At 59.5% G+C, this 13,008-nt stretch overlaps 1 protein-coding gene across 1 annotated transcript; it reads right to left on the bottom strand.

Moving 5' to 3' along the window:
- Window positions 1-211: 211 nt before the first annotated feature.
- Window positions 212-11,940, bottom strand: ERCC1 (ERCC excision repair 1, endonuclease non-catalytic subunit). Its single transcript, XM_072920884.1, has 11 exons — window positions 11,721-11,940; window positions 10,690-11,199; window positions 10,222-10,569; window positions 9,401-9,504; window positions 7,245-7,365; window positions 6,330-6,353; window positions 3,849-3,925; window positions 2,346-2,445; window positions 2,182-2,253; window positions 1,442-1,510; window positions 212-328 (listed from the first exon to the last, which is right to left on the bottom strand). Exons 1-11 carry the CDS (start codon window positions 11,829-11,831, stop codon window positions 275-277), a joined length of 1,590 nt encoding a protein of 529 aa, XP_072776985.1. The 5' UTR covers window positions 11,832-11,940; the 3' UTR covers window positions 212-274.
- Window positions 11,941-13,008: the final 1,068 nt, after the last annotated feature.

Genomic DNA, 13,008 nt, shown 5'->3' with positions numbered 1-13,008 from the left:
TGGGGGTTTTGGGGGGGGAATTTTGGGGCATTTTGGGGGATTTTTTTTGGTAGATTTTGAGGGATTCTTTTGGGGTTTTTTTGGGGGGAATTTTGGGGCATTTGGGGGGATTTTTTGTGAATATTTTTTGGCATTTTGGGGGACTTTTTTGATAGATTTTGAGGGATTTTTTGGGGGATTTTCGGGGCATTTTGGGGGTTTTTTGTGACTATTTTTGGGGATTTTTGGGGCATTTTGGGGGGATTTTTGGGGGGATTTGGGTCATTTTCGGGGCTCATCGGGGGCTCTTGAGGAACGGCTCGTGCAGGACATCGAAGAGTCGCTTGGCCTGGGTGGGGACAAAGGGACAAAGGGACAAAGGGACAGGAGGACGCTGCTGCTGTCCCCATGTCTGTCCCCACGTCCGTCCCTCCCTGTCCCCTCTCTGTCCCTCCCTGTCCCTTTTTCTGCCCCTTTTTGTCTCTTTTTTCTCCCATTTTGCCCCTTTTTCTGCCCTTTTTTGTGTCTTTTTTGTCCCATTTTGCCCCTTTTTCTGCCCTTTTTTGTCTATTTTTGCCCCATTTTGCCCTTTCTGTCCCTTTTTCTCCCCTTTTTATCCCCTCTTTATCAATTTTTATCCCTTTTTGTCCCATTTTTGCCCCTTTTTGCCCTTTTTTCTCCCATTTTTGCCCCATTTTGCCCCTTTCTGTCCCTTTTTCTCCCCTTTTTGCCCATTTTTTGCCCTTTTTGCCCCATTTCCCCCTTTCTGTCCCTTCCCCCCTTTTTCCATTTTTGCCCCATTTTGCCCATTTCTGTCCCCTTTTCTCCCCTTTTTACCCCTTTTTGCCCATTTTGCCCCTTTCTGTCCCCTTTTCTCCCCTTTTTGCCCATTTTTGCCCCTTTTTGCCCCTTTCTGTCACTTTTTCTCCCCTTTTTGCCCATTTTTGCTCCATTTTTTTCCCTTTTCCTCCCCTTTTTGCCCCATTTTTTGCCCTTTCTGTCCCTTTTTCTCCCCCTTTTGCCCGTTTCTTCCCATTTTTGCCCTTTTCCTCCCCTTTTTTTCCCATTTTTGCCCATTTTTTGCCCTTTTTACCCATTTTTTGCCCTTTCTGTCCCTTTATCTCCCCTTTTTACCCATTTTTGCCCTTTTTGCCCCTTTCTGTCCCTTTTCCTCCCCTTTTTTCCATTTTTGCCCCATTTTCCCCAGTTTTGGTTTTTCTGTCCCTTTTTGCCCCTTTTTTGCCCGTTTTTTGCCCTTTTTTCTCCCTTTTTTGCCCTTTTTTTGCCCTTTCTTTCCCTTTTTCTCCCCTTTTTGCCCCATTTTGCCCCATTTTGCCCCTTTTTGCCCATTTTTTGCCCCTTTTGCCCTTTTCCTCCCCGTTTTGCCTGTTTCTTGCCCCTTTTTGCCCCATTTTCCCATTTTTGCCCATTTTTTGCCCGTTTTGCCCCGTTTTGCCCTCACCTTCTGCGGCCCCACTCCGGGACACAGCGACAGCTCCTGAGGGGACGCGGCCGCCACTGCTGCCACCGACTGCGGGTGACAAAGCCACCCCAGTGTCCCCAAATGTCCCCAAAGCCACCCCGGTGTCCCCAAATGTCCCCAAATGTCCCCAAATGTGTCCCAAATTGTGTCCCCAATGTCCCCAAATGTCCCCCAATGTCCCCAATGTCCCCAATGTCCCCAAATGTCCCCAATGTCCCCCCAATGTCCCCAATCCCCCCAATGCCCCCAATGTCCCCAATGTCCCCCAAATGTCCCCAATGTCCCCAATCCCCCCAATGTCCCCAATGTCCCCAATCCCCCCAATGTCCCCAATGTCCCCCATGTCCCCAATGTCCCCAATGTCCCCAATGTCCCCAATGTCCCCAATGTCCCCAATGTCCCCCCAATGTCCCCAATCCCCCCAATGTCCCCAATGTCCCCAATCCCCCCAATGTCCCCAATGTCCCCAATGTCCCCAATCCCCCCAATGTCCCCAATGTCCCCAAATGTCCCCAAATGTCCCCAAATGTCCCAAATGTCCCCAATGTCCCCAATCCCCCCAATGTCCCCAATGTCCCCAATGTCCCCAAATGTCCCCAATCCCCCCAATGTCCCCAATGTCCCCAATGTCCCTAAATGTCCCCAATGTCCCCAATGTCCCCAATCCCCCCAATCCCCCCAATCCCCCCAAATGTCCCCAAATGTCCCCAATGTCTCACCCCGAATGTCCCCATCAGGCTCAGTGCGTCCGTTCTGTTCACGGCTCTGACACTGGTCAGGCAGTCGGTCACCTGCGGGGTGGCACCGGTCAGAGGGGACATTTGGGGACATTTGGGGACATTTGGGGACATTGGGGACATTGGGGACATTTGGGGACACCCACCCGTGACAGGAAGTCGGGCTCCACGCGTTCCCTCAGCAGATCTGGAGGTTTCTGCTCGTAGGACTTGAAGGTCTCCAGGTACCGCCCGGCCTCCTCCGCACTGGGGACATTTGGGGACATTTGGGGACATTGGGGACATTTGGGGCATTGGGGACATTGGGGACATTGGGGACATTGGGGACATTGGGGACATTGGGGGGATTGGGGACATTGGGGACATTGGGGGGGTTGGGGGGATTGGGGACATTGGGGGGATTGGGGGACATTGGGGGGACATTGGGGACATTGGGGGGACATTGGGGACATTGGGGGACATTGGGGACATTGGGGACATTGGGGACATTGGGGGGATTGGGGACATTGGGGGGATTGGGGACATTGGGGGACATTGGGGACATTGGGGGGGTTGGGGACATTGGGGACATTGGGGGACATTGGGGACATTGGGGACATTGGGGGGATTGGGGACATTGGGGGGATTGGGGACATTGGGGACATTGGGGACATTGGGGGGATTGGGGACATTGGGGACATTGGGGACATTGGGGACATTGGGGGGATTGGGGGGGTTGGGGACATTTGGGGACATTGGGGACATTGGGGACAGTGGGGACATTGGGGACACTGGGGACATTGGGGACATTGGGGGGATTGGGGACATTTGGGACATTGGGGACATTGGGGACATTTGGGGACATTGGGGACATCGGGGACATTGGGGACATTGGGGGTGTTGGTGACATTTGGTGACATTTGGGGACACTGAGGGGACATTTGGGGATATTTTGGGGACATTTGGGGACATTGAGAGGACATTTGGTGACATTTGGGGATATTTTGGTGACATTTGGGGACATTTGGGGACATTTGGGGACACTGAGGGCACATTTGGAGATATTTTGCGGACATTTGGGGACATTGAGAGGACATTTGGTGACATTCGGGGATATTTTGGGGACATTGGTGACATTTAGGGACATTTGGGGACACTGAGGGCACATTCGAGGATATTTTGGGGACATTTGGGGACATTTGGGGACGTTTGGGGACCCTGGGAACAATGAGGGGACATTTGGGGACACTGAGGGGACATCTGGTGACATTTGGTGACATTTGGTGACATTTGGTGACATTTGGTGACATTCGGTGACATTTCGGGACATTTGGTGACATTTGGGGACATTTGGAGACATTTGGTGACATTTGGGGACATTTGGTGACATTCGGGGATATTTTGGTGACATTTGGTGACATTTGGGGACATTTGGGGACATTTGGGGACATCTGGTGACATTTGGTGACATTTGGTGACATTTGGTGACATTTGGGGACATTTGGTGACATTTGGGGACATTTGGGGATATTTTGGGGACATTAGGTGACATTTGGGGACATTTGGTGACATTTGGTGACATTCGGGGATATTTTAGGGATATTTTGGGGACATTTGGTGACATTTGGTGACATTTGGTGACATCTGGGGACATCTGGGGACAGCCGTACCTCCAGGCCAGCAGCAGGGTGCAGTCGGTGAGGAGACACACCTTGGCCAGGTCCTGCAGGGAGCGCTGGGGGTCCCGCTGGGGACACGGACAGGTGACACAGGGACAGGTGAGGGACAGGGACAGGTGAGGGACAGGTGAGGGACAGGTGAGATGGGGACAGGTGAGATGGGGACAGGGACAGGTGAGATGGGGACAGGTGAGATGGGACAGGTGAGGGGACAGGGACAGGTGAGATGGGACAGGGGACAGGGACAGGTGAGATGGGGACAGGGACAAGTGAGGGGTGACAAGGCCAAGGTGACAGTGACAATGACAAGGTGAAGGTGACAATGAAAAGGTGACAATGCCAAGGTGACAATGCCAAGGTGACAATGCGAAGGTGAAGGTGACAGTGACAATGACAAGGTGACAATGACACGGTGACAATGAGAAGGTAAAAATGAAAAGGTGACAATGCCAAGGTGACAATGCCAAGTTGACAATGGCAATGAGACGGTGACAATGAGACGGTGACAATGAGAAGGTGACAATGACAATGAGAAGGTGAAGGTGGCAATGACATTGACAAGGTGACAATGCCAAGGTGACAATGACAAGGTGAAGGTGACAATGAAAAGGTGACAATGACGGTGACAATAAGGTGACAATGACAAGGACAAGGCCACCTCACCACGGCCACCTGCAGCAGCAGCACCTGGAGGGGCACAGGGAGGGGACAGGAACACGGTGACAATGACACGGTGACAATGACAAGGTGACAATGAGAAGGTGACAATGACAAGGTGAAGGTGACAATGAGAAGGTGACAATGACAATGACAATGACAATGACAATAAGGTGACAATGACAAGGACAGGGCCACCTCACCACGGCCACCTGCAGCAGCAGCACCTGGAGGGGCACAGGGAGGGGACAGGAACACGGTGACAATGACACGGTGACAATGACAAGGTGACAATGAGAAGGTGACAATGACACGGTGACAATGAAGGTGACAATAAGGTGACAATGACAATGACAGGGCCACCTCACCAGGTCCACCTGCAGCAGCAGCACCTGGAGGGGCCCAGGGAGGGGACAGGGACAGGGACACGGTGACAATGACACGGTGACAATGAAAAGGTGACAATGAGAAGGTGAAGGTGACAATGACAGTGACAATAAGGTGACAATGACAAGGACAAGGCCACCTCACCACGTCCACCTGCAGCAGCAGCACCTGGAGGGGCCCAGGTAGGGGACAGGAACACGGTGACAATGACACGGTGACAATGACACGGTGACAATGAGAAGGTGAAGGTGACAATGACAGTGACAATGAACAGGTGACAATGACGGTGACAATGACAAGGTGACAATGACAATGAGAAGGTGACAGTGACAGTGACAAGGTAACAATGACAAGGTGACAATGACAATGAAAAGGTGACAATGAGAAGGTGAAGGTGACAGTGACGGTGACAATAAGGTGACAATAAGGTGACAATGACAATGACAGGGCCACCTCACCACGTCCACCTGCAGCAGCAGCACCTGGAGGGGCACAGGGAGGGGACAGGGACACGGTGACAATGACACGGTGACAATGAGAAGGTGAAGGTGACAATGACACGGTGAAGGTGACAATAAGGTGACAGTGACAGGGCCACCTCACCACGTCCACCTGCAGCAGCAGCACCTGGAGGGGCACAGGGAGGGGACAGGGACAGGGACAAGGTGACAACGACAAGGTGACAATGAGAAGGTGACAATGACACGGTGACAATGAGGTGACAATAAGGTGACAATGACAATGACAAGGCCACCTCACCACGTCCACCTGCAGCAGCAGCACCTGGAGGGGCCCAGGGAGGGGACAGGGACAGGGACACGGTGACAATGACACGGTGACAATGAAAAGGTGACAATGAGAAGGTGAAGGTGACAATGCCAAGGTGACAATGACACGGTGACAATGAGAAGGTAAAAATGAAAAGGTGACAATGACAAGGTGACAATCCCAAGGTGACAATGCCAAGGTGACAATGACAATGAGAAGGTGAAGGTGACAATGACGGTGACAATAAGGTGACAATGACAATGACAATGACAAGGACAAGGCCACCTCACCACGTCCACCTGCAGCAGCAGCACCTGGAGGGGCACAGGTACAGACACAGAGACAGTGACACGGTGACAATGACACGGTGACAATGAAAAGATGTCAATGAGCAGGTGACAATGACAAGGTGACAATGACAAAGTGAAGGTGACAATGAGAAGGTGACAATGAGAAGGTGACAATGAGAAGGTGAAGGTGACAATGACAATGACACGGTGACAATGAAAAGGTGACAATGACAAGGTGACAATGACAAGGTGAAGGTGACAATGAGAAGGTGACAATGCCAAGGTGACAATGACAATGACAAGGTGACAATGAGAAGGTAAAGGTGACAATGATGGTGACAATAAGGTGACAATGACAATGCCACCTCACCACGTCCACCTGCAGCAGCAGCACCTGGAGGGGCACAGGGAGGGGACAGGGACACAGTGACAGTGACAAGGTGACAATGAAAAGGTGACAATGAAAAGGTGACAATGAGAAGGTGAAGGTGACAATGACACGGTGACAGTGACAATGAGAAGGTGACAATGACAATGAGACGGTGACAATGAGAAGGTGACAATGACAAGGGGAAGGTGACAATGACAGCAACAATGACAAGGTGACACTGACGGTGACAGTGACAAGGTGACAACGACAATGAGACAGTGACAATGAAAAGGTGACAATGAGAAGGTGAAGGTGACAATGACAAGGTGAAGGTGACAATGCCAAGGTGACAATGCCAATGACGGTGACAATGACAAGGTGACAATGACAATGAAGAGGTGACAATGACAAGGTGAAGGTGACAATGACAAGATGAAGGTGACGGTGACAGTGACAAGGTGACAATGACAAGGTGAAAGTGACAATGCCAAGGTGACAATGACACGGTGACAATGAGAAGGTGCCAAGGTGACAGTGACAAGGTGACAGTGACAAGGTGAAGGTGACAATGACAAAGTGACAATGACAATGAGAAGGTGACAATGAGAAGGTGACAATGAGAAGGTGACAATGCCAAGGTGAAGGTGACAGTGACAATGCCAAGGTGACAATGACACGGTGAAGGTGACAATGCCAAGGTGACAAAGACAAGGTGACAATGCCAAGGTGAAGGTGACAATGACAGTGACAGTGACAAGGTGACAATGAAAAGGTGACAATAACAAGGTGACAATGACAATGACAAGGTGAAGGTGACAATGAAAAGGTGACAATGCCAAGGTGACAATGACATGGTGACAATGAAAAGGTGACAATGACAGTGACAATAAGGTGACAATGACAGGGCCACCTCACCACGTCCACCTGCAGCAGCAGCACCTGGAGGCCGAAGCTCCGGCCCAGCTCCCGCAGCCGCTCGTGGATGTACCCGGGGTGCAGCTGGTGGTACCTGAGGCTGGCACGGGACAGGTGACACCTGGGGACACACCTGGGATACACCTGGGACAGCTGGGACACACCTGGGGACACCTGGGGGTACCTGGGACACACCTGGGCACACCTGGGGCACACCTGGGGCACACCTGGGGACACCTGGGCACACCTGGGACACCTGGGGGATATTTTGGGCACACCTGGGCACACCTGGGGGTACCTGGGGTACACCTGGGCACACCTGGGCACACCTGGGCACACCTGGGACAGCTGGGGACAGCTGGGGCACACCTGGGGCACACCTGGGGAACACCTGGGGGTACCTGGGGGATATTTTGGGCACACCTGGGCACACCTGGGGACAGCTGGGGACACACCTGGGCACACCTGGGGGTACCTGGGGCACACCTGGGCACACCTGGGTACACCTGCGGGATATTTTGGGCACACCTGGGCACACCTGGGGACACCTGGGCACACCTGGGGGATATTTTGGGCACACCTGGGCACACCTGGGCACACCTGGGCACACCTGGGCACAGCTGGGGGTACCTGGGGCACACCTGGGCACACCTGGGGCACACCTGGGGACACCTGGGACACACCTGGGGGATATTTTGGGCACACCTGGGCACACCTGGGACAGCTGGGGGTACCTGGGGCACACCTGGGCACACCTGGGGCACACCTGGGCACACCTGGGCACACCTGGGGCACACCTGGGGACACCTGGGCACACCTGGGGGTACCTGGGGCACACCTGGGGACACCTGGGGCACACCTGGGCACAGCTGGGACACACCTGGGGTACACCTGGGGGTACCTGGGGACACACCTGGGCACACCTGGGGGTACCTGGGGACACCTGGGGACACCTGGGCACACCTGGGGACAGCTGGGGCACACCTGGGGCACACCTGGGCACACCTGGGACACACCTGGGCACACCTGGGCACACCTGGAGGTACCTGGGCATACCTGGGCACACACCTGGGCACACCTGGGGGTACCTAGGACAGCTGGGGACACCTGGGGGTACCTGGGGACACCTGGGGCACACCTGGGACACCTGGGCACACCTGGGGGTACCTGGGGACACCTGGGGCACACCTGGGGGTACCTGGGCACACCTGGGGGTACCTGGGCACACCTGGGGCACACCTGGGGCACACCTGGGGCACACCTGGGCACACCTGGGGGCACCTGGGACAGCTGGGGACAGCTGGGGACACACCTGGGGACACCTGGGACAGCTGGGGGTACCTGGGCACACCTGGGCACACCTGGGCACACCTGGGGGTACCTGGGGCACAGCTGGGCACACCTGGGGCACACCTGGGGCACAGCTGGGACACACCTGAGGACAGCTGGGGACAGCTGGGACACACCTGGGGACACACCTGGGCACAGCTGGGGACACACCTGGGCACACCTGGGGGTACCTGGGGACACACCTGGGGACACCTGGGGACAGCTGGGGACACCTTGGGGACAGCCTGGGATAGCTGGTGACACCTGGGACACACCTAGGACACACCTGGGGGTACCTGGGCACACCTGGGCACACCTGGGGGATATTTTGGGCACACCTGGGGCACACCTGGGGGTACCTGGGACACACCTGGGGACAGCTGGGGACACCTGGGGCACACCTGGGACACACCTGGGGCACACCTGGGGACACCTGGGCACACCTGGGGGTACCTGGGCACACCTGGGGACACACCTGGGGACACCTGGGGACACCTGGGCACACCTGAGATACACCTGGGCACACCTGGGCACACCTGGGGACACCTGGGCACACCTGGGCACAGCTGGGGACACCTGGGGCACACCTGAGCACACCTGGGCACACCTGGGGCACACCTGGGCACACCTGGGCACACCTGGGGACACACCTGGGCACACCTGGGCACACCTGGGGCACACCTGGGGGATATTTTGGACACACCTGGGCACACCTGGGCACACCTGGGCACACCTGGAGCACACCTGGGGGTTCCTGGGGGTACCTGGGCACACCTGGGCACACCTGGGCACACCTGGGCACACCTGGGGCACACCTGGGCACTCACCTGAGGAACAGGGCGCAGGCGGTGGCCCCGAGGACGTAGTCGGGGACGACGTCACCGAAGTGCCACGGGACGCTGCGGATGAAGCGCAGCACCGGGTTGCCGCGCTGGGGGAGGGGCATGTCGCGACATGAGCCCGGGACACGCCCCCATGTCGCGATATGAGCCCGGGACACGCCCCCCGTGTCGCGATATCAGCCCGGGACACGCCCCCCGTGTCGCGATATCAGCCCGGGACACGCCCCCATGTCGCGATATGAGACCGGGACACGCCCCCCGTGTGACAAGGGACACGCCCCCATGTCGCGATATGAGTTGGGACACACCCCCGTGTCGCGACATGAGCCCGGGACACGCCCCCGTGTGACAAGGGACACGCCCCCCGTGTCGCGATATGAGCCCGGGACACGCCCCCCGTGTCGCGATATGAGCCCGGGACACGCCCCCCGTGAAAAGGGACACGCCCCCCGTGTCGCGATATCAGCCCGGGACACGCCCCATGTCGCGATATGAGACCGGGACACGCCCCCCGTGTGACAAGGGACACGCCCCCGTGTCGCGATATCAGCCTGGGACACGCCCCCCGTGACAAGGGACACGCCCCCCATGTCGCGATATGAGGTCGGGACACACCCCCCGTGTGACAAGGGACACGCCCCCATGTCGCGATATGAGGCCGGGACACGCCCCCCGTGTGACAATGGACACGCCCCCGTGTCGCGATATGAGCTGGGACACGCCCCCCGTGTGACAAGGGACACGCCCCCCATGTCGCGATATGAGCCCGGGACACGCCCGCCATGTCGCGACATGGCCCCGCCCACCTGGCGCGGGCTGACGACGATGCTGCTGCTGCGCGTGCCCGGCCGGAGCACCGGGAGCGGACCCAGCGGGTCCCGGTCCCGGTTCTGGTCCCGGTTCTGGTCCCGGTTCTGTTCCCGGTCCCGATCCCGGTTCCGGTTCTGATCCCGGTCCCGGTCCCGGTTCTGGTCCCGGTCCCGGTTCAGATCCCGGTTCTGCTCCCAGTCCCGGTCCTGGTTCTGATCCTGGTCCCGGTTCGGATCCCGGTTCTGCTCCCGGTCCCGGTTCTGCTCCTGGTCCCAGTCCCGGTTCTGGTCCCGGTCCCGGTTCTGCTCCCGGTCCCGGTTCTGCTCCTGATCCCGGTCCCGGTTCTGGTCCCGGTCCCGGTTCTGCTCCCGGTCCCGGTTCTGCTCCCGGTTCTGGTTCTGATCCCGGTTCTGGTCCCGGTTCTGCTCCCGGTTCTGATCCCGGTTCCGGTCCCCGGGGGTCACGAGGGGTCCTGAGTGGCCGGTTCCGGTGGGTCCGGGATCCCGGTCCCGGTTCTGGGTTTGATCCCGGTCCCGGTTCTGATCCCGGTTCGGACCCCGGTTCTGATCCCGGTCCTGGTTCGGATCCCGGTTCCGGTCCCGGTTCGGATCCCGGTCCCGGTCCTGGTTTGGATCCCGGTCCCGGTCCCGGTTCTGGTTCTGATCCCGGTTCTGGTTCTGATCCCGGTTCCGGTCCCGGTTCTGGTCCCCGGGGGTCAGGAGGGGTCCTGAGTGGCCGGTTCCGGTGGGTCCGGGATTCCGGTCCCGGTTCGGCTCCCGGTCCCGGTTCTGATCTCGGTCCCGGTTCTGATCCCGGTCCCGGTTCCGATTCCGGTCCCGGTCCTTCCCGGTGCCCCCCGAGCCCCGCACCACAAACTCAGCGTAAGAACCGGGACCGGGCGGGACCAGAACCGGAACCGGCACCGGTACCGGGCCCGGGGGGGGCGCGGCCGAGGCTCTGAACAGCGACGGGACCTGTTGGGGACACCGGGACACTTCCGGTCACACCGGGACACTTCCGGTCACACCGGGACACCGGGGCCGCCCCCCCCGACCTCTCCCGGTCCCGGTCCCGGTCCCGGTCCCGTTCCCAGTCCCGGTTCGGTCCCCGTTCGGTTCCCGGTCCCGTTCCCGGTCCCCGTTCGGTCCCCGGTGCCGTTCCCGGTCCCGTTCCTAGTCCCGTTCCCGGTCCCGGTTCGGTCCCCGGTGTCACCGCGCGGTTCCCGGTCCCGTTCCCGGTCCCGGTTCGGTTCCCGGTCCCGTTCCCGGTTCCCGTTCGGTTCCCGGTCCCGTTCCCGGTCCCGTTCCCTCCCCGTTCGGTTCCCGGTCTCGTTCCCGGTCCCGTTCCCGGTCCCGGTTCGGTTCCCGGTCCCGTTCCCGGTTCCCGTTCGGTTCCCGGTCCCGTTCCCGGTCCCGTTCCCTCCCCGTTCGGTTCCCGGTCTCGTTCCCGGTCCCGTTCCCGGTGCCGTTCCCTCCCCGTTTCCCGGTACCGGTACCGGGGGTTCGTCGGGCCCCTCCTGCCGGACCGTGAAGCGCCGCCGCTTCCCCGCCGGTACCGGGGCCGGGTCGGTGGCGGCTCCGGGATTCGGCTCCGGTTCCGGGTCCATGGCGGGGCCGGTTTGGGGGTCCCGGGGCCGGTTCCGGGACCCGGTTCCGGTGTCCCGGGGCCGGTTTGGGGGTCCCGGTTTCGGTTCTGGGGTCCCGGGGCCGGTTCCGGGAGGTACCGGGGCCGGTTCTGGGGGGGTCTCAGGTGGTTCCCGGGGCCGGTTTGGGTTCCCGGGGCCGGTTTTGGGGTCCCGGGGCCGGTTTGGGTTCCCGGTTTCGGTTTTGGGGTTCCCGGGTCCGGTTCTGGGGTTCCCGGGTTCGGTTTTGGGGTCCCGGGTTCGGTTTTGGGGTCCCGGTTTCGGTTTTGGGGTCCCGGGTTCGGTTTTGGGGTCCCGGGGCCGGTTTTGGGGTCCCGGTTTCGGTTTGGGGTCCCGGGGCCGGTTTTGGGGTCCCGGTTTCGGTTCCGGGAGGTACCGGGGCCGGTTCTGGGGGGTCTCAGGGGGTTCCCGGGGCCGATTTTGGGGGTCCCGGTTTCGGTTTTGGGGTCCCGGTTTCGGTTTTGGGGTCCCGGTTTCGGTTTTGCGGTTCCGGCGCCGCCGCGCGCGGTCCCGCGGAAGGGGCGTGGCCTCTTTCCTCCCTTCCCATTGGACCGCCGCGCTGTCAATCAAATCATGGACCCACCCCCTTTCCCGCCAATAGGAAGGGGCGTGGCCGGCGCGCTGGTGGGCGGGGCCATGGGGCACAGGCCACGCCCCCCTCGGGGACAATGACGGACCGGGGGGACACGGGAGGGGACACGGACACGGGGGGGGGACACGAGGGGGACAAAGGGGGACACGGGGGGACACAGGGGTCCCCAAACCCACCCGGGACCCCCCCGGGACCGGGACGGACCCCGGGGACACCGGAGGGACACGGGGGGGACAAGGGGGGGACACGAGTGGGGACACGCGGGTGACAAAGGGGGACACGGGGGGACATGGGGGGACATGGGGGGACACGGGGGTCCCCAAACCCACCCGGGACCCCCCCGGGACCGGGACGGACCCCGGGGACACGGGAGGGACACGGGGGGACACGGGGGGACACGCGGGGGACAAGGACGGGGACATGGGGGGACACGGGGAGGGACACAGGGGGACACGGGGGGGGACACGGGGGTCCCCAAACCCACCCGGGACCCCCCCGGGACCGGGACGGACCCCGGGGACACTGGAGGGACATGGGGGGACACGAGGG

The sequence above is a fragment of the Taeniopygia guttata genome, chromosome 34, assembly GCF_048771995.1.
Source record: "Taeniopygia guttata chromosome 34, bTaeGut7.mat, whole genome shotgun sequence".
NCBI classification, from domain to species: Eukaryota; Metazoa; Chordata; class Aves; order Passeriformes; family Estrildidae; genus Taeniopygia; species Taeniopygia guttata.
Note: the sequence above shows the minus strand (reverse complement) of the source record. Positions and strands in the feature narration are given on the sequence as shown.